Source organism: Corapipo altera, unplaced genomic scaffold, assembly GCF_003945725.1.
Source record: "Corapipo altera isolate COAL_440 unplaced genomic scaffold, ASM394572v1 52, whole genome shotgun sequence".
In the NCBI taxonomy this organism is placed as follows: domain Eukaryota; kingdom Metazoa; phylum Chordata; class Aves; order Passeriformes; family Pipridae; genus Corapipo; species Corapipo altera.
Genome location: NW_020884930.1, coordinates 2,232,224 through 2,256,452, shown reverse-complemented (window position 1 = coordinate 2,256,452; position 24,229 = coordinate 2,232,224). Strand labels below are relative to the sequence as shown.

Here is a 24,229-nt window from a genome sequence, read left to right as displayed (position 1 = left end):
TATTTGAAACTTTTTACCAGGCAGAGGAATACAGGAGTGAAGGAGAATGTCTAGAGCACATGAAAATTATAACTCCATTACAGAAAAAACTAGAGATCTTAATGATATAATCTTAATATTTCCTTAGTGTTTTAGGCTGCGTCACATTATACAACAATCTCTGAACATTGTATAAAATCAGAGAAGAAATTTATGAAAGTTGTTAAAGGATTTTTTTAAAATTGTTTATTTTTTTTAATTTTCTTCAAGGGAATATTTACAAAGACACATAATTCTCAAAAATATAATTACCTTCTCTTTTGCAGGGAAGTAAGTAATCCAGTAGATTAAAGAAGGAGCAATAATGTGTATCAATAAAGCAACCACTTTTGTAAAAATAGAATATAAATGTTTATATGTCCTTTTTAGACAAAGAATTATTGAATATGAAGCCCTCTTCATCAGAATTCTGGGCGTACTATTCATAATTTTAACTCTGGTATTCAGTCATTTGTCAGCTGCTCGGATTATTCAATCTTTAAAACACCTTTGCAAGTAAAATTTGAGAATGCTTTCTAAAAATCCAAGCTTTGCCTTGAATTCTAACCATTACTTAGAACTCATAATGATGTAAAATAAAATAATAGCTTAGAAGTCATTCTTATTTATTTTTTCTGTCTTGAGGAAGAAAAAAAAAACAAATTCAATTGATCAGCAATATGTAATAATTTAATTGGTGCAGGAAATTTAGATGTAGATAGTTAATAGCTTCATCCCAAAACCACTACAAATAATTTAATATTTCTCTTCTGAGGACAGTGGGTCAAGCCCCAGATTAATGTCTTTTTCCTTTTACAAGTTAGATGCATCCTGAAATTCATCTTTGACGAACATGAAAGATTTGGAGAGGTCTAACTTTATGCTGTTCATATAAATGAATTAATGCTTGCCGGGAGCTTTGGGTATGCAATGAAGAGTCTAATCTAGTTTGTTAGTAATGGACTATGTAATTTCAGTGGTCTAAATGGTCCGTATTGTGTAGAATATGAAAGAGAATTTTTTTCTTGGATATTTGAAATCCACACTGAAAAGTAAGGAAACATTGGATAAAGAAAAAACTTTGAAAAACTGTTGATTCAAAGAAGCAACAAGATTTTTGAGTTTACTAGTAAAGAGTAGTATTTAGAAAACATTCCATGCTTATGTTGCATTTCACTGATTTTAGATTACTTAGCAGTAAATTATGATATGAGATTACTTAAAGCATCTTTCTTATAAAAGCATTTATCTATCATGTATTTTGCTAATCTTGGTTTAGTATTTTGGAAATCTCATCTTTGTCACGTCTCATCTCCTTGTAATGAATGTTGAGGAGAATATTATCCATGAAAATGAAGAGGCAGGATTACTATAAATTCTTTCCAGCGGGGCAACAGTAGGTTGACTTTCAATGTGGCCACAGAAAATCAAAAGTAATAGTTCTGATTTAGGTTTGATCAAAGTGAGCAGGAGCTATATGAACCAGGATAACATTCTTAGTTTATAGTTACAATTAGCAAAGCGAGACTGGAAAGAAGTTGAAGCTATGAAAACTCACATCAGTGAGAGAATGATGAAGCAATTTGATAGAAAGTATTTCTAGAGAAATGATGGCACAAAGTGAAATATGTCTTTGACCAGACGCAATCTCTTAATTACAACAAAACTAATAGTGGGATAAAAAAGAAAGTTATTTAAATTTATGGTATGTTTCAATTCATTTTACGTTAACTGTTTCATATCAAGTATGATATAGTCAGATCTATAACTGACTTCAAACAGTTTTAGAACTGCATCTTCCTACCCACTCAGTTGAATTTCCTGATTTTCCGTCTTGTGTGCCCTCTACTTCTTTAGAATGGGGTTTCTAATATGTTATTTTCCTCCAAGAAAATCTTGGAATGTTTGAGAGAAATGGCATTGTAGAAATGTTTTCCTCATTAATATTTGATTTATATACTTATGTTGGAAAAAAATTAAAATATCATCTTGCATCATTATATACCTAATAATTCTAAAAGCACTCATTAGTATCCAATCTAACCAGCACAACAAGGTAGCAAGATATGGCTAATCTTGTACTCTGGATTTGATGGACTAAGGAGCACAGAACCAATTTAAAACCAGTATTTACTGTATTCAGGGGAGAATAGAAGTATCAAAGTCAACAGACCATGAAGAAGTCTGTAACTTAGTTATTACAATTCTTGTGGAGGCCATTACTGCTAAGGTAACCTTAATAATAAGCTTTATACATTTTAAGCTTTGTCTAACCTTACCTCTTGGATCTAGTTTGGGTCAGAAAGTTTGATTTTACATATAGAATTGTACCAATTTACATAAAAATATAATAGGTTGTTCTAATGACAGCTCAACAAGGAAGAAAGGAGATAGTGAAGTTTAATGGCAAATATGTACTACTTAATGTACTGTATTTAAATTTCAGATGACTGATTTTACACAGTCAAGTGAGGTATATCCTTACAGTCTTGCAAGGCTTCTGTTGCAGCCAAAAATGTGTCACTGAAACATGGAAAATTTCTTTTTAAGGATATCTTGGGGAAGACGGGGGAAGGGAAGGAAAACCCAAAGCTTTTCCTAAATCAATAGGACTCAAAATTTCAGAATAACGCTCTGCAAAACAAGACTCTTCAGGCATTGCTAGAAATAGAATATCAGTGGTAAAACATTGTGCAAGATATAAAAGTTATAATGCCTAAAGAGACTATCAGATTGAAAACCATGCAAAAATAGCAATAATAACCACAAAAAAGCATAATCAATTTATACATGGCTGTGATTCTTTAAGAACAAACAGCTCTTGACATTTATACAAAGTATACTCCATTTATTAATTTGTAAAAAATTACATAAATGTTTCATCTTATGGATCATCTTTTGTTTATTGAAATACTTTCCCTTTGAAAATAATTTTATGTTCTTCAACCTCTTTATAAAGTTGCACTGCCAGTCTGGTCAAGGTCAGGTTTGGATCTTTCTCTTGTTTGAATCTCTTTTCCATGGAATGGTCACTAAATTTAAGAGATTAAGACACAGTTACACTATTTCTGGTATCTCTGATGATTGATAGACTGTATAGATTGATCTTACTGTACTTCCCCTTTGGAGGTTGTATGGTCAACACCATCATTAAATTGGACAGTTATTTTCTGGAAATACCCTTATGTTGGAATAACTACTGATTTATTTAATTTGTCTTAGAAGCAAGATTTTTCAGTGCAGTTTCACCCACTTCAGAATGTTGATTTGGAAGTCGGAAATCTCTCTAGTTTTAATACAGAAAGTATGCTTTGAAAAATATTGCTTTACAATGAATCTTGAGATGTAGGGTGCTATTTCAAAAGTAATTCAGTAGATGAAACCCATGGAAAATGTCTTCTATTGCAGGCAGTCAGCTCTAGTTTATGTGTGTTAAACTGGCACAATGGCTCAATTTTTCATTTGTAATCAATGACTAACACTTAATTCTATGCACTGAAAATGGAAGAAAATATAAAACGATAAGTTTTAAAGTGTGAGACAAACCCTTTTAGACCAATTAATTAATCAATTTACCATCAATACAAAACTCTAATCTGTTTTCATACATTTCCTCATTTTACATATAACAGCATAAGTCCACCCTTTGTTCTGTTTACTTAGCACCAAAGTGTGACTTTGGCCAATTACTAAGATTCCTAAATAAAAAAAAAGTAAAACAAAAAGCAAACTATATATTTCAAAAGAACTTTTCCTACACCAATATTTCAGTTTTGCTAGACATACTCTGTTTTCTACGAGAGCCTGTTGATTCATTTGTTGTATTCATTATACATAGCAAATAACAGAGGCTTTAATCATTGAATGAACTGTGCTTAAGGCAATACATGTGCCTTAGAGAGCACATAGCAGGATTGACTAAAGCCCATTTGCAGGCCTTATAAGTGATATTCTTAATATAGCAACAGGTGGACTGTTATGCTTTTGATAGTGGCAGTATAAGTGTGCCATTGTGGTGTGTTTTGATTTAGTGTCACATGACTGTGTTTTGATTTAGTGGCACATGACAGTCAGGTTGTAAAGTGCTGTACTTTCTCAAGAGGCACATTTTGAACTTAGCAAGTTTATGAACTTGCTAATTAAAACATCTAAAAAAAAAATAATTCACGAAGGAGGGAGCTTTCAGCGGAATTCTGCAAGGGCTGATAGTTGGTCCAGCATATCCAATATTTTTTTAATCATATGAAAAGCAAGGTAACACTGATCATAAAATTACTGATGAGCAAATAATTATGAAAAACCATCATACAAAGCACTTTAAATCACATGGCATTTACATCATGTAGGGTAAGGTCATGCCTACAGATTATAGGACTTTTTCTCTCTGACAGTGAGATCTGTACTTTGTAGTTCTGACAGAGTCAGTTTTAAAAGAACATTGAAAAATTGGAGTGAGTTCAATAAAAATTACAGAAAATATTTAATAGACTGGAGAAAATGTCTTATAACAAGAGATTTAAAGAGTTCAAAATTTAATTTCGTAGACACAACAAAAAGGTAATGATTTTGCAGTGCAGAAATGTTTTTTAAATGTCTTTTTATAGGAGGGGAAAATATTCTCAAGGTCATGTATATGAAAGAGAAAGGCAGAATAAAAACCAATGTTACAAGCCAGGCAAAAAAAGGAATAGGCATGAGTATGTAATGATTGGTTAAATCATCTTTGGAACAAAAGATGCTTTGGAAAGCAGGGGATTCTCTACAATGTACTATTTTATAATCCATGTTGATATCTCTTTGGAACAAAAATACAAACTAAAAAGAAATAATGCTTTGGTTAGACTAACATTATTGTACTCAATACAGTAGTATTTTTGAATGGAAGTAAAAATATGTAATTTTATGTTTTCAACATGAACCTATGAACCAAATGTGGTATAAGTGAAGTAAAATCTATAAAATTAGACTTGAAATATTTGTTTCTATTTGTATAAATATAAATTCCATATAATTAGGCACATGGAATGCGCCGAACGAATCAATCATTTAAAGTTTATTCATGAGGGTATAAATATTCTCCTTTAGCATGCCATTTTGTGTAAACTTACACAATTCTTACATATACTCTAAACTCATGTGATTTCTGCAATTTGTGCTGGACATTCAGTCAAGCACATGTCAAATGAACAAGGAGCATCTGATTGCATGAGTTTCAAACAGACACAAACCTAACAGAGTTTTTACTGGCCATATGAATTGAGTGCAAATGATAGAGAAAATTGGATAGGTCTGAAATTGATTATTGACATTCTCTTCTTGAATTTCATAATGGAAATAAGAAAGATTTTTTTTTAAAAAAAGATGATTCCATTATAATTTAGAAATAACTATGCTAGTAAACTTAACTTCAGTTCTGATGGGTTTTTGCCTTTCTCTTATGTGTGTCATTTAAGGAAGTAATGAAGACAGAAATTTCTGTTTAAATGCACATTTTTGTATTACCACATAATTCTTCTATAAAATTATTTGTCTGATGTGTTATACAGCTGATGTTTTATAAAAGATTTAGAGATGTAATCAGATCATAAAAGGACATCTTAGCCTGTATTGAAGTCAAAAGGCTTTGTTTCTGATAAGAAATTGTCTATCCAATGACAAATGCAAGAAGGCTTTGTGAATACTGGTTGGTGGTCACAGTATGGAGCTCTGCTTTTGTTAATGAACTCACTAAGAAATGAAAATTTCATTTAACTGAAAACATTTTTCTTTTGATCAGAAAGGACATGCCATTCTTTATGTGATGGATTCTAATTGTGGTCCAGGAGGTAAACAGTCAGTGGTTGATTAATCTGGTTATACCACTGTTAAGAATTTTTCATTTAAAAATATTTTTAATCTCCTAAGAATAAAATTTTTGTACTGCTGGGAGTAAGCTAGCTAACACAGAATAAGTTCTAGCATAAAGGGCTATGGAGATTGACACCATAATTTTGCACCAGCTTGTTCAAAAATACTCTTCTTAAAGCATATAATACCAGACTAGCAAGTTTTATTAAAAGCACAGAACTTAAAATAATTAGGGGGAAATGTATGTTAGGAGTGTCACCACTCTGTTAAATTTAATCTGTGTAATGTTTCTCTGTTTCTTTCAGCATAAAGAACGTCACTCCAAAAGTCGGTGATGCTGAAACTCGTAAAGCCATTCGCCGTGCCTTCGATGTGTGGCAGAATGTAACCCCTTTAACATTTGAAGAAGTTCCTTATATTGAATTAGAAAATGGCAAGAGAGACGTGGATATTACTATCATTTTTGCATCAGGTTTTCATGGAGACAGTTCTCCCTTTGATGGGGAGGGAGGATTTTTGGCTCATGCATATTTCCCTGGGCCAGGAATTGGGGGAGACACTCATTTTGACTCAGATGAGCCATGGACTTTGGGAAATCCCAATCATGATGGTAAGAGAAGATTTAAGTTTAAACAAATAAATGGCATGAATTTTTAGCTAACAGAACTACTGCCATGCTACCCTGTCCCTAAAGACACATAGTTTTCTTTCGGAAGTTCACATTACTTTAGAAATATCTTCAGTTGATTGGTGTCTTTGGATCTGAGGCAGAAGAGTATCTGTCTAAATGTAATGCAGTATGAAAACGTGTTTTTCTTGAAAAACACTGAATTCTTATTAGGAACATTTATGTTCATTCAGTTGAATGCTTGCATAAACTACTTCCATTTTGACATTTATTACCATATCAATCTTATTTAGGTTTAGGGAAAATGTGGAATATTCTTTGGCAGTGATATTAGAGGTTAAGAACAACTGCGGCTACCCACCAATACAGTACATATCAGTGTACATAAAACCTAGTCTTCAGTTTTTATTTATGATGATGCAGTGGCAGCATTTAAAGGCAAGTCTTAAAGATACCATTCCAAGAGTAGAACTAGTGTTTCCCAAAAACTTTTGAATGTCTTTTGGAATTGTTGATTCGAACAAGTCCAATTTACTTAAATTGTACATTCCTATGGTCAAATAATTGACTACATAGTGCAGTTAACATACCTGAAATTTGCCAAATCAAGATTAAATATACTCTTTAAAGTTACTCTTCACAGAAATATAATCTGGCGCTTGCTGAGCTCCAAGCTGATGTGACTAAACTAGTACCTTTATCTAGGAATCCCGATTTAAAACTAGCCTTTGCATCTCTGCAGAACAGTATGAAAGAAGAGTTTTTCTGTATACATATTCTGTGTTTGATGCCGTGACAGGTTTTGGTTCCAAACAGCTTCAGTGGTCCTATTAGATCTCTTTAAACCTGTTACATAGAGTTTGTGAGAGTCTCTTCAGCAAACAATGGCACATAAAGAAAATGCAGAGATGCACAAATATGTTTCTGTCATAGGAAGGATGATAGACATGACAAGAATTATGGAACTGTTGTATTTCAATGTTACACTGAGTTTGTGAATGACAAGAGGATTTGTCTTATTCCTTTCCCTCTCTCACCTGAGATCTTCCAAGTAAAATTCAGAGCTTTTTATGTAGCAGGATTTGTAGCCTGGAGTTTGCAACAAAGCTTTAATTTAATATTTCAGGAGTATAAATACGGTATTGTGACTGTTCCAATGGTGGAATGTTTCTGCTGTGCCAGAGTCAGTTGTGGAATGGGTTCAAGAAGCTTTTTTCTTGTGAACCAAGACCTAGATTCTTACTGAAGCAAAATCTGTGGTATTGCACAGGTCATATTTGCCCTCTTCACACTTTTAGCTCAAAGGAGCACCAGTGGCAATCTTCTGTTTGTGCAGTTCAGGTACATAGTCACAATTGCAAGGGTAAATTAAGGCGCCTTTATGAGCCTCAGTTGGAGACCAACACTGCACATAATATTTTGTGGGTTTGGAGTTATTACTTCAAGCACTCAGGAAAATCTACAAGTATGTGTACACTGAAGTCAGGATATCAATTTAAATTATGATAACTCTTTTGGAGCAGTTCCACGTATGGATACTTGGTATGAAAGTGAGTGAACTTCTGACTATCTCATTCTCCTTTAAGTTAAATAATTTTTATAGCACAAAAGGGCACTCATGTCTTTATATGCCTTTTGAGGTTGAGTTTTGTACAGCAGTTTTCAAAATATATTTCTTGTATTAATGAATTTTAAGATATCTTGAATGAAAAAAATCAAGTGAAAGTAAAATGATACTATCTCTAAGACTGTTCTTTTGTGTATCTTAGAACATTGAACTTTTATAATAAAAAGTTTTTATGAAGGTTTAGCATGAAGGTTTAATATATATCATTGGAAATTTTTTTCTGCAAATTTAATAAGTTATGTACTTTGGTGTACTAATATACTTTTTTCAGGGACACATATTCCTATTAGAATGGCATATTTACAGTACAAAGCTGGAAGATTTGTGCAATATGCGCGATAGTTAAAATAAACATTTTAGCAATGCAAGTTCTCTAAAGAATTTTGTCAACCCTAAGTTTCATTGTTGAAATGGTATGAACTGCGAATTGTAGGTCATAGCTATTGTCCAAAGAAAAGTCTCTTGTCATTGTAACTCTAGAAATAGAAATATATGTGCATTTGATCTGTATATACCTGTTTAACTGATTTGTGACTTCCAGTTATTGGGTAGGCCAGGTTTATCTTACTGTGTTGTTTAGGAATCCTGAAGGATCATCCAGAATTTTTTTTTTTTTTTGGACAAAATTTCCAGGTGGAAAAAGAAGACAAGCATGCCATTTGAGATTGACAGGAAAGAAAGACTTACAGCTCTCTTAGGCTTCATATCATTTTGAGCTGAGTCTCAGAGCACTGAAAAGCAGAAGTTTGAAAAATATATTTATGATCTTAACTATGAGTCATTTTTCCCAGGTGATTGTCATTTTCTTTTAAGATGCTCCAGTAGTCCAATAGTCACCTTCATGTAGTTTTATTTGAAATCCAGTAGAATGGGAAAAAGATTTGGTGATATTTTTTTTTATTTCTAAATTAACTCTCACCCCAAAAGGCTGATTTTCTCTGATTCCTCTTCTAGTATTCTAGAGGTTTTAAAGCGCAGAGGAACTTGATTATTTAACAGAAAGAATGCAAAAATAAGACCCTCTTGAAAAGTTTTAGCCTCATTCTCCACCTTGTACTAGACTAATGAAAATGCTATGTGCTGCCTACCTCAGACAACTTCTTAAGGTACTTTCATAAACGGTTGTCCTTTTTAAAATAATTTTCATTCTAAATAAGGAATCATATATGAAGTCAATATTCTGAGTATAGTTAATTTCTACAGTAATTTATCCTGACTTGCAGGATACTTCAGGGTTTTGTTGATTTGGTGTTTTATTTCTTATCATGTGTGGTTGATTTCCTTGTGTTTTCCTTGTGTTTAATAATATTCTAGACTGGAAGGACAGTTGCAACAGAAATACATTATCAGCACAGTGTGTTGCTGCTTTCCTTTGTTCTCACTTCAGTGGCATGTTGTCTTATCAAACATGTCCTAAGAAGAGATCTGTGCTCCTCCCTTGTTCTGAAGAATGAATAAGGCTTTTGTAGGAGTAAAGACTAATGGGGCTGTTGCTCAGGAAAAAACCTCCTGTCATACAATTTTATACTTGCAGACTTTCTACAGTGATATATTTCTTTTCTTTCATAATACCCTGTAAGCAGAGTACAGCTGATACCTCAATTCCAGCTGAGATGTGGAGGTCTTTTCTCTGAGTTTCCATCCCTAGTGCTGCAGGTGATGCTACAAGTATTGGCCAGAAGGAAGGACAAGAGACTTATCATCACAGGAAAGCAGTGGAAACCAGGACAGAATTTATTTTGGTAGGGGATGAGGGAGATAATGGAAGATAAAACGTTCTTGGGGTTTTTTTGCATGGTGGGGAAATTGTATTCTTCAAATACTTTGTACAAAGTGTGTTGGTCTGTAGGTTTCCTTCAGTCAGCTGTTGTGTTCCTCTTGTTCTTTTATGACAACTACTTTTCAAATTGTTCTGTTGGAGTAGGCCTTTTCAGTAAAGTACAGTAGACTCCACTTCTTTTATGATCTACCTATCTAGACTTCAGTGTGAGATGACAACCTTAGGTTTGTAAATTATTTGGAACAGCATAGTTACTTCATATGGAGTATCTTGTGCTCCTAGGCAGTCTCAGTTAAAACTCAGGTTATTCTGGTAACACTTGGCAACTATAGTAGAAGAAGAAACAGTGTTCAGGAATAGCAAATCAGAATGGTTAGGGTTGTTACAGGAAAATGTTTCATTAAATGTATACTTAAAAATTTAGAGATGGAAAGGAATAAACGGGAGATGAAAATCAAGTTACATAAATAACTATCTGAAAAATCGATACAAGACAAGCTTTAAATTCTTGTTTTCTTCTGAACTTAATAACTGTAAAGAAAAAGAAGTGAAGAAAAAGGAAAAGGAAGAAATCTTAATATACCAGTCTTGAGGCTAGAGAAAGATTTCCTTGTCCCATGACTCCAATCCATTTAGGTGATATATATTTTTCATATATAATTTTTTTAATTCAAATTTTATGGACAATGAACGATGTCACTAAATCCAGAAAAGGACAATTACTTCTTCCTAAGAGTGGCAGTACTTTGGCGATATTGTATTATCAAAAACCTCAACAGAAGTCTTTTTCAAGTATTTTGTTCAATGACAATATTTCAAATCACTGTGATGAAATTCAAAGTCACTGCCAGGAAGGGGCTGGGATAGCTACTGTCTCTATAAATTTTCTAGTAGCTTGCAGAAAAATCCTTTCTTTAGCCCTGTCTTTCTGTATCAAAACTGAAAGGGGCATTCTTATTAGCCTTAGTGCATTGGTTTATCAAAGTTGATTTCACATTTATGTGGCTATATGCACTTAAGTTGGTTTAAACCTCTTTAAAGCAGATATTTTTTCTGGGAAATTACTGTGTGCATCTAAACCTATTTAAGGGAGAGTTATTACCAGTTTAAATTGAGAGTGCACTACTTTTAACTAGATTAATTTAAGATTGACCTACTTGCCTCAAGTGCAGGTTTTTAAAACAGGGTAAAATTTAGAAGTAGTGCTTGAGGAAAACAGGCATTTCTTGGGAGCCTAGTTTTCAAGCACCTTAGATATGATACCTAACGTACCAATTACTGGATAAAATGTGACCATAGAAATATGTCTTCCAGTAGCAGAAAATATTTGGCAAAAACTAAGTTTCAGTTCTCTGTAGATAAACACGGCAGATCAGTAGTGGCAATTTGATACTTTTATCTTCATATCATATCTGCAAGGGAAATAGAAGTCAAAGTAACATACGTGATTTTTTTTACCTCTGTAGCAAATTTACCTCTGTAGCAAAAATACTGTAGCATACTGAAATTCTTCAGAAAACAGTTCTTCCATCAAAGAACCTACAGTAGATAATAACAAGTGAAACTCCATTACAGAAGTAATAAATGGTTTTAGTGTACAGTAACATTTAAATGTAAGGAGAATATTACTGCAGAGTGCTTGCATACATGTGGAATATTTGTAGCTTGTGTATAAATAAAACCGCATCTTTGGAAAAACAAACCCAAAAATTCAGGAATTCATGGAGGGTTTTTGTTAACTGTCCAGCATTCAAAAATTATTCAAGTTTGCAGGCAATAAAAAGAAAACAAACAAGCAAACCTGTCACTTTGTACCATACCATTTGTAGGTTGCCAAGTAAAAGCTTCTTGGACCTGATGCAAAACAGTATCTAGTGTAATGTACTTGGACTCTAGTTAGTGCATAGATTGTGCTGTGGGCACTGTACTGGCAGCCAAGAAAAATTTATGAAAATCCTGATCTCTGAACTACATAGATCAACTTGTAGTAAATTTCTTTTGGCTGCCAGTGTGGTTGACACAGTACAGGAGATATATGCTGCTGGAAATGTGAACCAGTGGAGTTGTGAAAACCATCTCCTAAGGGAGCTCTGTGTCTCGAACTGTCCTCATGTCAAATGCTATGGTTAGGTATAAAGGAAGCCAAGCATTTCAGATCAAAGAAGGTCTGTATTGCAATATTAACATGACTTTAGTTTGATAAAGCATAGTACTCTTACTTAATTGATTATGTGTGTTTTTAATAAGCACTTAACAATATCAAATTTGATCTGTAATCAAGAAGTGTTATCCTAGTTCTGTACTAGGATAAATATGTAAAAGATTAATATTTTATTTTTTATTGTATTTTACTTGTGTATGTACTTGTAAACAAAGAGTTGCAAACATGGTTTCAGATCAAAGACAAATATCCTATCTCCAGTTAGTGACTATTAACAGATACATAAGGAAGAGAATAAGAGCAGGCCAAACATATGGCAACAAAACTCCGGCATATTCCCTCTTAGCTTTCAATAGTCTGTGTCTCACTGAATTTCTGAGGCACAAGCCATATTTTTGTGTTTAATAACCTATGAGGGATTTCCTTTCATGAATTGGTGTAATCTCTTTTTGAACTCATGCAAGCATTTGGTATCCACAACATCCTATGACAATATGTCCTATAGTTTAAGCAGATGTGAAATACTACTTTTTTCTGAATTTTGAACCTGACATTGATAAATTCATTTTAAGCAGATGGATGTTCATATTGTGAGGAAGTAATTTTCTAATAATTTTATCTATTCCATTATATTTTATGTCATATCTTGTTTCCAGGATAATGAGATCGAGCCTGTTGAGTTGTAGCTTTGTTTATACGTAAGGAGGCACAACTTCTATTTTAAATTTGAACTATTTAAGTGCAATATTATAACATTACATAATGATGAAGATACCAGGATAATATTTAGAAGAACTGTGCAAGTCACAGGCAAATGGAATATCGATTGATTCTCATAATTTCACTAGTTTCCCTGATGTCCAATTTAATTCAGGAGTCAATTAACACAGATAATACTTTCTGTCACTAAAATGCAAGGCTTTCACTATTTGAAAAGCAAACAAGTCTTTCCCTGTCAGTAAGTGCATGCTGTGGTGATAGAATTAAAAAGGGTCATTCTGTCCTCAAACTTCCCAAACCTTCCATGGATTATACTTGCTTGGTGTGCATGTACCCACCTGTCCCATATACAGTCACTCCAGATCTTACCTAAAATGGTAACTCTTAGATATTCAATGTCTGATGGATAAAATGTATCCTTGAAAATATGGTCATGGTATGCAAAGCTGCGCTTGAGAATAGAAAAATCCCTTTCAGTTATTGAAGAGATGGGAAATTATTTAAAAAAACAAACAAAAAATTAAGGGCCCTAGCTGCTTGTGAGGACTCAGCCATTGGGCATAGAAATATGCAGATAGGAGAAGAGAATCTGTCTGCTGGACTACACCTACTGGCTGGAAGCCAGATGATGGAAAGTGTTAACTGTTGGGAAGGTAATGACCTCATTTTTATATTTTTGGGGGAGTTTTTTTGCTTTCATGAAGCACCCTTTTGGCTTTGAGGAAAGCACTTCATTTGCATGTCGTTGAAAAGGAAATCTGTTAAACATTGGCTGTCAGTGAAAGCAGTCTTTTGGATGAATCCAGCCCTATGTTCTAGATGTGTGTTTAACTAGATGCTTTTCATACATCCCAGGGTCTATCAGGGCACTATATTATGCTCTCAGTTTCCTTCTTGGCCTAAAATTGCCACATGCCCCATTACGCAAACAGAAAGAGAGGCTGAGGAATATGTCAGGAGGATTGACTTTGCAATAGTCTTAATTAAAACAATGGGAATGTAGACGACAACATGCATCTTACATTGTGCTTTTTGTGTCTATAGAAGCAAGGTGATATTTACACTGTCACCCATTTGTTGGTGAGATGGTCGTGACACAGGTTGCAACCCAAAAAGGCAGCATAACCTGAGCCAAATAATTGCATATTGCTTCCATCACAGTGTAGGTAAACACAGATCATTGCAAGCCTTTCTGGAGTATTTAGTGAAGTTGCAAACTCAGCTGTTCATTCAAACTGCAACTGTAGGTTGTTTCCCACGTACCAGGGCCAGCAGAACAAACTGCTTATGTTTGCCATCTGCCTCAGTTTGCGATCAGCTGTCCGATCTTAAACTGCTAATGAAAAGTGTTACAGCAGGCCTGGCTGACTTTGCATCGAAATAAATGAGGAAAGTTCACATTGTCTATTGCATCAACTTTGCTGCCAAGGAAACATCTAGCTGAAAGGCAGCATGGGTCCTTGCAGACAGTTTTGGCAGCATTTGCACCTACATTCACTGAAAAAGAACTGCCCTTTTGGGTTTTTTTTTAGAGATGTGTTTGTCTCAAACAACTGTTTATGCAACAATGAAGTCAACTTTATCTCCCAAAATGGATTAATTTAATCAAACCCTCATATTAGTCTATTAGGAGAACCGAGTTTACATGAGGAAATTTAACTGAAAAATGTTTGTTAAAATGATTAGTAAGTTGAAACTAACAATGTTGGAGTTTTTGGGTTTTGTTTTCTCTTTTTGTCTTTCTTTCTGATTTTCTCCCTGCATTATGCTGGAGAAGATCATTGGGAAGGCATTTTTGCTTACGCAAATAGATTTATTTTGAATGAGTCCATACATAAAATGTGGGCCAGCCCCTTCATGATTGTTTTTTCAACCTCACAACACCTCATATGTGAGGAATGACAAAGAAAAAAAGTAACACTACACACATAACAAATAAATAAATAAATAAATCAGTCTAGGTCCTACCTTAACACTTCCTCCTCTTAGAAAGAAGCTTAGAAGATTTTGAGTCCTCAATCCGAGAGAGCTTAATATAATTTTTATACATGTCAGAAAGTTATAGAGAAGGAGGGAAAAAAAGGAAAAAAATTAACATGTTCCAGTGCTTTTTTTGTCTTATCCTCTGTGCTTTTTCATGTGTGCTCCATCAGCTTACATAAAGCAATATTTCTTTAAAATGTATGATACAAAAATAATAGTAATAAAACTAATGCTAATAATAAGGAAACTGCCTTATGAGCTATCAGATTTCACACCAGAGACTGAATTTCAGGTTCTTGAAAGATTACTTACTGTCGAGAGCTTGTGAAAAGCCATATCTCAAACATGTTTGGTTAAAAAAAAAAAAAAAAAAAAAGAGAACATTCCCTTTATTACTGCAAATACATTGAAAAGAGTTCACAACATTAATTAATAGCTTGAAATGATTTATTTTTCTTTTCAGTCTGATCTGCTAGTAGCAATAATTCGGGAAAGAGGCATTATCTATGAACCTCAAATTCTTCCTTTAAACAGAAAGTGACATTTCAGCCATTTAAAGCAGGCATCAGGCTTAGCACTCCAACTCTAATGTGATCCAGAGATCATCAAGTCTCTATTTGTTGCTAGGACCACTTAATGGAGACTTTTTCACCAAGACAGCAGATTTAGGACATACTGAAGATGTTCTATAGGATATTATTACTGCACTGCCTTCTCATTTCTCCTGCCTTTTTATGGGTAAACAGGATCTGAAAAATCATGTTTCCAATTGATATGGATGTTGTCATGGTTTCCTGAGAGAATGAGACAAGAATTTTACAGTAATTACATATTTATTTATCTATTAGTCAGAAATTTAATGGATTGTTTTTGAAAAAGTAGAAGAATGTAAGATAACCCTAAAATATAAGATATATATATTTGACTTGTAAGAATAGTATAAGATTAACTAATGAAAGATTTTCTACAATATCTGCTCTCAAACCTAGAGAATAATTTATGTTTTTCCTGACAATTCTTCACTTTAAAATGTCCAAACCGTATGTTCTTGAGGCAAAAATGTTTTTAATCTATATTTAGACTCCTTCCTAACTGATTTGAGTTCCAATAGCTGGAAGCATCCACAGCTTAAACATCAGGTTGGGGAAATAAAAATTAAAGCTGAAAAATCAAAAAGAACCATGCAAATTAAAAGAGCAATATTTTTTGTGCAAAATGTTTTCTGACAGCATTTGTTTGTTTTGTTGGTTTTGTTTGAGTTTTGAGGGTGGTTGTTGTTGATGTTGTGGGGTATTTTTGTTGGTTTTCTTTTCCCTAGTGGACAGATTTAAGTTTCTACTTCATGTCTATGTGAATGCTTCCTGGTTTTGTACATATATCACTCAAGTCCATATCCTGTACTTCTATAATTAATGTTTTGCCACGGATTTAAATGAAAAGACCTAAATCAAAAGCCAGAAGACTTGAGGGAGTGGAATTAATCTGACCATATGTTGATGTTTGTATCTGACTTAATCTCATGGAGTCCCCTTTAGAGTTAGAGGAGAGATATATTGCCTTCCTGGGTAAGGTTTGTCGCATCGTGAAGTGGATGTCTAAAATAAACTAGATGAATCATGTTCTGAAATACCTGTTTCTCATGTCTTGCTGTGAGGGGTGCATTTGTTTTACAGTGTGTGATGTTGAATCATACCATTTCAGATTAGAGGAGAACCAAAATGATAAGTACTTCAAAATAACAGTACCAACTGGGGTAAAAAGAAATCTGTCAGTCCCGGAAATACCTGTTTTGGGAAGAGGTCATTGTAGTACTCAAAAAAGGTAATTGCTGGTGTCAGCCATCTCCCATCTCTCTTGGTATGGCAGGACAAACATTCTTCTATTGGTCTAAATATGGTATTTCAAAAATAGGTTGCACCTCTGAATATTTGAATGCATAGCTGGTAGTATGGTAATCTGTAAACATACTTTTAGTTTCCCATTTTTAAGAATCATATATAGCTCCTTTCTTATGATGCAGTTTAGGAACTGATAAAATGTAAGTATGAGGAAATGGGATTATCACTGAGTATTCAGAACACTAAAGATACATTAGTGACATGGAATTAATGTTGCTATCTGTACTCCAGCTAGCAGGGCTAACGGAAGCAGCAAAAGTATTAGGGCCTGAGCTTCAGGAAGAGTTAGCAACTAAAATACAGACATATATCAACAGTCAGTCCTTAGCTGGTTTGAGTTTTTAATGATCACTTATGCTACTGCCAGGGCTGGCCATAGTGGCTGGCAGAGGTGCAGAGATAATGGTCCTGACATGCCTATATGGCAGAGCAGCTGTGGAATATAGTGCCCCCAGTGACTCTGCACTCAGCTCCCTTCTTTCCAGTGGGAAGCTCTGATCTGAAAACCATCAAACATGGGACCTCTGGCATTGCCCCTTCTCTCTGCCAGAGCCATCCACTGTCACCTCATTCTGGGGTTCCACTGAGGTCCTAACTCATAGAAGGGGATGTGTGCCAGGATTGACTTCTGCCCTGGCTAACATTCTAATGTCCAGTCTCTCCTGCACTTTGGCAGGGGCAACAAACTCCTACTTTTATCTTCCTCTATAAGCAAATTCTTCCATAGGCTTTCCTCTGCTGGGAGGCCCAGAAGCATGACTTAGCAGCCTGACCATCTAATCCTTTCCAGCACCCTTTGCGCTGTCCTCTGCAATCTTTCATCTTGGAGGCTGCCCCTCCCTGGCAGGTGCTCAGGCATCTCCGTGCCAACAAGTGCCAAGAGTCACTGGCATCAGGCCCACAGTATTCTTCAAGTGCTAAAGAGGCTCACAGTGGTTCCTCTAACTGTAGGAGCATACAGCTGTATGGATATAGAATCATAGCATCTTAGTAGCAGATTATCCAATAGATCAGAGCATTTCATGTGAGTAAATTTTAACAAAGTAAAACCAAAGTAGCAGGTTTGTCTTTCTGTCACTTTTTTCCATGTACATGATTCCCAGTTTGAAGCTGTCTCAATTTAAAATATGGTGCACACTTGGATAAGGTCTCCCTTTGAAGTCTGCAGACTTCTTAGAAAACATGTCAGTTTTTCAGATCAGAGAACTTTTAATGATTTTTTTTCTTCTAAACTCTTTGCCAATTAGTATTCAAAATTCCCACTTCTTTTTATCAGCAGTCCAATGGAAAAAAACCAAAAACCAACAAATGACAAATCATCTTGACATTTTTCCTTAATATGAATTAAACAAGCAAAATAACAGTGAAGGAAGAATGGTTCATATAAAAAAATTCATATATATATATACACACACATATATATACACATACACACCACTATGTCACGTTCTCTTTAAAAAATCTCAAAATCATATGTATGTGTTAAGTAGATGCAATGATACAGTAAGAATAATGGCCTAGTTTTGATGGGTTTAATGTGAGTTAATTTAGAGGATAATATAATTGCTCTCAGTAATTTAACTGACATGGAGTGAAAAAAAAAATCTGTGCAGAGAGCCAACACAAGATTTATACATAAATGAAATGCTACATGCATTCTATTGCAGGGATTTTGGTGGTCTATAGGACCTTTTCAGAGTTCTGAAAGGTGGTAAGACACTGGAACAGGCTGCCCAGAGAAGCTGTGGATGCTCCATCCCTGGAAGTGTTTGAGGCCAGATTTAATGGAACTCTGAGCAACCTAGTCTAGTGGAAGGTATCCCTGCCCATAGCAGGAGGGTTGGAACTAAGGTAGTCTTTAAGGTCTCTTCCCACCCAAACAATTCTATGATTCTGCCCCATGGTAGGTTATGTCTATTGTGAATATTTTCAGTGTGACTTTGACTTCTTCCTAGTATTTACAATTATTTCTTCAGAGGTGGACACACAGGACATTCGGGCAAATGAAGACAAAAAAATCATCCATTCAAAACAAAAGAAGGCACGGTGTTAAAAGGCCAACACTTCAGCTGAGTGACTTAGAGGCAAACTCTACATTTGTTTTTGTCACTTGACTTACCCACAGGACCCTGGAGGATAGCTGAGAATTGTATGATACACACTCTTTTCATGCACATATCTGAATCTTCAGTCTGAGCATGTGTTCCTTCTCACAGCCATCAGCCTTTTTAAATACTTCTCTAGCTTATTGTTTCCACTAAAAAATAAAAACAGAAACAAAGAGAAGACAAGAAAGAGTATAAATAGATAAGGCTGCTGCAGTATTTGCAGCATTTGTAATTGCATTGGACTACTGGAAAAAAAATAGCGTAAATGTTATTTAGCAACAAGGGTAATGATCAATGTATTTTGAAACATTTTACTATCGTGAGCTTGCTGAGATAAATTAATTTGGAAAGGTCTTTTCTAGCAAAATGCAAAATTCCATCATAATTCAAATTTATTTAAGATAGTTATTATCTAAAGATGACCATGAAAACACCCAAAATGAAACTTTTCAGTCTGTTAATCAATATGAATTTATTACAAATGGAATGAAAGTACCATTTGAAAATAATATACAAATTCAGTAGTGGACCTGAGTGATGAAGTTGATCTCAGGAGCTAGAAATTCAACATAAATGTAGGGATTTTTTTAGTTTGCTAGGTTCCCTCTCACAACAGGCTTTCCTCAAAGCATGAAATAAAGCCATAAGCATTTTATTTGCAGAAGGAATACATACTATCATATTGATACTAGCTCTTATGTCTTCTTTACATTCCCTGGGAGCATCTCCAACTGCTTCACATCTCTCCTTTTGGAGAAGTTGATATTGATTCACTAGTCAGAATAGTTTTCAAGTTTTTCAGCACTAGTGATTGAAACTGTGAGAAACAAAGTAGAAATATCCTTATACCCATGCCTTTTTTAGAAAGAAATTTAAAAATACATAAATTAATTAATTCCACCCATATCAAGCAATTTACTAGAAAGTTACAGAATGTACTTGGTAACAGATCTAAGTAGTAAGGCAGAAATTCTTACCTTTTACATGTCCTTGCCTTCCAAAGCACAGGCTGATCTGTATTATAAAAGAATGTGGTCTCCTGAATTCTTCTAAATTGTGCCCACAATATGCAGAAACAGTTATACACTGTCAGGAAGGACATACACACCTCTAAACTCACATGTCCTCTTCACATCTCATCAACGATCTGAGTCACCTGAAGACAGTGCTTCTCTTTAGGAATATGCCCTTTTCAAATTTCAAGCAAGTAAACTTAAATTTCACACTAGTCTGTTCATCTTTTTTAGAGTAGAATAGGGTAGCAAAAATATACACGTCGTTGTAGGTATTTTCAATTGTACAAAGAGTAATTAGTACATACTTTGTCTGTACCTCCACTCTGTTTCTGCACATATACATATGTCTTCTTGAAAAGATTTTATTGTGCATGTTAGTGTATGTAATAATAGAGTGAAAGAAGACATTTTTAGGTCATTGTCTTTTGTCACAATGAAAAGGCGAAATTTATAGATATATTATTGAAAAATTATTGTTTAAAATACAGTGTGTAAAAAGTAGATGCACTAAATTCATATAGAAAATGAACATACATTTTTATTTAAACCTACAAAAAATTAGTTTAGCTCTTCATTTTTCAAAGCTGCTGCATCCATCTTTTAACAAAACTTTCTTTCCAAAATAACCACCAAGCTACTAAATTTTAATACCAATGGCTGAAGTCTGAGATAATGTCAAGCAACTATGTATGATTTCTTAGACTGGAAGAAGTTGCACCTTTATTTGGGTAAGAGTATGCCTATGATTTATATTTAGGTCCATGTATACTCTCAGTATAGCATATATATACATATATTGTGCTTATGTAAGTGCATACGTAATGTATATACTCTGTTCCACTGTATTGTAATAAGGTCAGAGAGAGAAAGAATCTTCTTTTGTGACTGTTGAAATAGCACGTTCAAATTCTGTGCTGTCTGGAAAGGATAGGAATAACAAAGATACAAAACTGTTTTCTTTTTTTTTCACTTCTCTATATGCTTTGTGTAGTAAGAATCTTACTCTAGAGTTTGTGATATTTTATCTGGTAGAGATTATCAACATTGGTTTGATGAGTCAAATGGGGGTACAAATGAACAGAATAATGAAAATACAAATTCTGAATACGTCTAACAGAAACTCATGGATAGTATGTGTGTGTATGTGTGTGTAATATTTCTGATTAGATGTGAATTTGCCTTTGAAGTACTGACTTATTGATAATGGGACTGTAAAAGAAGTTTTTCTTGTGCAGATTTGCATTTCAGATTTATATGGATTTAATTGGAAAACATCTATTTACATCACTTGAAAAATGAAGTAAAATAGTCTTTGGAAGGAAGAGTGTATGTGTGTAAAACATCTTTGTACTTTTGCAGTTTGTAATTTGAAATTCAGTTTCTAGATTTTTTTGTTTTTCTCTGGATGGAGAAGTCTTCAAAATTGAGGTTGCATGTTAAGACACTAGAGTATTGCTTTTATAAATTGAACTCAGGTACCATTGAATGGGAGTTAATATCTTCAGACCTAGGTTTTCTTGATAGTTTACTATGGACAAATATATTAGCTTTGTTTATCTATAGACATGAAAAATAGTGCATATATTACCTACAGGGAAAAGTTTCCCCATACAACATGCTCCACAGTGCTGGTTGTTGAATATTTGATATAGTAATACATATTTATATTCTGGAGTTTGGGCAGTGCTTGTAAAGTCAGGCAGATTTAGTGCCTAAAATAGTTTAGAGCCTCAGAGAAAAGTGTCAGTATAAAAATAATAATTCTGTCTTAGTTCTTTACACACAGTATCTCTATTTTTTCCCTTGTGAAATCAAACTTGAGATAAAATAAGAAAAAAAATCAGAATCTTTTTGAACTTACAGACATTCTAGTCCAAATCTCCATGCTAATGGGGAACACAAGAACAGAGATGCACAAATTTTGGATTTGTGAAACATATTTTCTGATATTATTGTACTACTCTGTCGATAAATACAAGATGTAACTGAGGCTATCACAATGAATATTCACCATTGTATATCATTCAGTGGCAACTTTTACTTTAAAAATCATCAGAGTCATATGGATTTTAACTTTGTTACTCTCAACTTGTTTGTGGTGGTGCTTCATTTTGCTGAGTGGATTGAAATATGTGTTTCTACTTGGGTAATGTATGCTGAAATATAGAATCGTTTGGGACTCTCTCCTTCAACGATGGGGACTGAAAATGTAAAAAGTACCCAATGTCAATAGGATAACAAAGCTAGCCTGAGCTGGTATGAATGTTTACTTGCCTTTGCACTCCTTCATCTTACTCTGAGTACTGGCCAAGGAACTGAAGTTGGCCTACTATCAACCTTGCAGTCACAAGTACACTTCCATGCAGCCCTGAAAGAGTCAGCGAGCACTTAGGGTTGTCCTTCCGCTCTCTCAGTAGTTTGTTACAGTAACGTTATGATGCTCAGGGTAAGTCTGCTCCCTAAAGCAACGCTGGCCTGAGTAATTGTTGCCTAATTGGAGAAATCTAATCGTATGCACAGAAAGAAGAATGGAAACTAAGATAATAAGGTCCTACCTGCGTTGGACTCACATCTTGAGCTAGTTTAAACCTCAGTTTCAATGCAGTAAGTTATTTGGGTCAGTTTAAATTCAGGATGCCCTGAAGACAATCATGACTCTTGATGGAAATTGTTGTGAATAATGGGGCTATTTGACTACAAGTAGAAAATATGTTGCCTGTTAAATCATTGTCACCCCAGGCAAGAATATTATTCTCTTAGCTCTTTCCTGTGACCTTCTCCCTTCCCCCTTATTCATTTGCTCAAGGGCTACTCTGCCTTTGCCACAAGTAATAGCTCCCCTGCTGACTGGAAGTTGCATTGCATGGGGTGGAAATAAATACTAAATCCAGAGGGACAGTCAGATACTGAATGTAATGTCTTTTTTTTTTTTTTTTTTCATTTTTACATAATCTCCCCTATTCAAAAGGCAAAGGGAGAAAGTCATGCTAAGAAACAGCCAGCCCTTGCATAATATCTGTTATCTGACATGGTCCCACTATCATTTGGAAGCACTACTCTAAAAGCGCTCTACCATATGCTCGTTATCTCTGATCCTGGAAGGAAGATATACCAGTATCTGAAAGCGCTTTTTATTTATTTCCCTGTTACTGTGTACTTCACCTTTCAAAGTCAACATGGACCAAAACACAGAAATTCCTGAAGATCTGTATGGGGAATCAATAAGGACTGATAACCAAAGAATGTAATAATTCTTCACGCATTGCATAACTGGCACAAATAGAAACAGTAGACTCTTCCAAGACTGTTTGTTAACCATGGTTTCTTGAAATTTTAGAAAGTATAATAAGTTAACTTCCCAGATGTCCTGCCTCAAATAGTAGAGGTTGGATTCCACATGTAAAACACTTTTTGGTCTACTGATACTAACGAGCCTAATTATAGCAGTAGAATAAATACTATTAATTAAAAACTTTTTGAAAATGGTTCAGTCAATACTGTGGCCAACTTATGAATGCAATTTTTAATACAGGACTTAGACTACTTAATATTCTTTATTATTATGTAGGAAGCATGGGTCTAGGAGGCAAATTTGCCCGTCACAGTTCTGAAAAGCAAAAGAAGATTGCTTCTTAAATATTTGAGTTAATACCAAGGAAAGAAATATTACATTCTAATAAACCTAGTTTAGAACTCTAACTTCCATAAAATACAGAAAAGAATGGAAAAATAATCTGAGACATGTTGTCATAGTGCAATAGTTATAGTATAGTAACGTGTTCTTTCGTGTCTTTTCAGCTTAAGCCTATGATTTTTTAAAATTACGTTAATTAGTCCATTATTAGTGCAGAATGAAAATCTTTACAGAGTTCCTTCTGTACGTCACTTCCAGTGCTGAGCTTAGCTATAGAAGCTGAGGATTATTCATATGAGATGATGTCAAGATCAGCTTTGTTTGCATATAAAAGGGCAGATTCAGACATCGAGACTCTTTGTCACCAGGACAGTCAAGCTTAGCAAACCTTTTGCAACAGCACACTGAGAATCTGCTTTACTATAAAAAGAACTGCATTTAAGAAAAATATTGTCATAAAACACTTCATCTGGAAACCACATAATTATAAATGATAGGATAAACTTCTCATTTCTAGAAGCACATTATGTCACATTAATTTTTGAAAAATGTGATTTTTCTGCACAATTACATTGAATAAAAGATCAAGAACATTTAGTTTTCATATTTCCATATTAAGAATGAGGAGGTATGAAAAGACTCTGTGAACTAAGCACACAGTTTTACTTGTGTCTGTTTTCATGCTTTTATTCAAACATTTATTTTACAAACATTAGCATGACTCCATACATCATGAAGACATCTACTGCCAAGTGTTTTCACTTTCATATGTACTTGGGAAAAAGTTTATTTATTTGGGCCAACAAGAG

The 24,229-nt window shown here is 34.3% G+C and overlaps 1 protein-coding gene across 1 annotated transcript in view; it reads left to right on the top strand.

The window, feature by feature from the left end:
• Positions 1–24,229, top strand: part of MMP16 (matrix metallopeptidase 16) — a 173,531-nt gene that overhangs the window by 96,443 nt on the left and 52,859 nt on the right. The window contains exon 4 of the mRNA XM_027659111.1: positions 6,171–6,475. Coding sequence (XP_027514912.1) covers positions 6,171–6,475 — 305 coding nt within the window. The remainder of the gene's footprint in view (positions 1–6,170; positions 6,476–24,229) is intronic.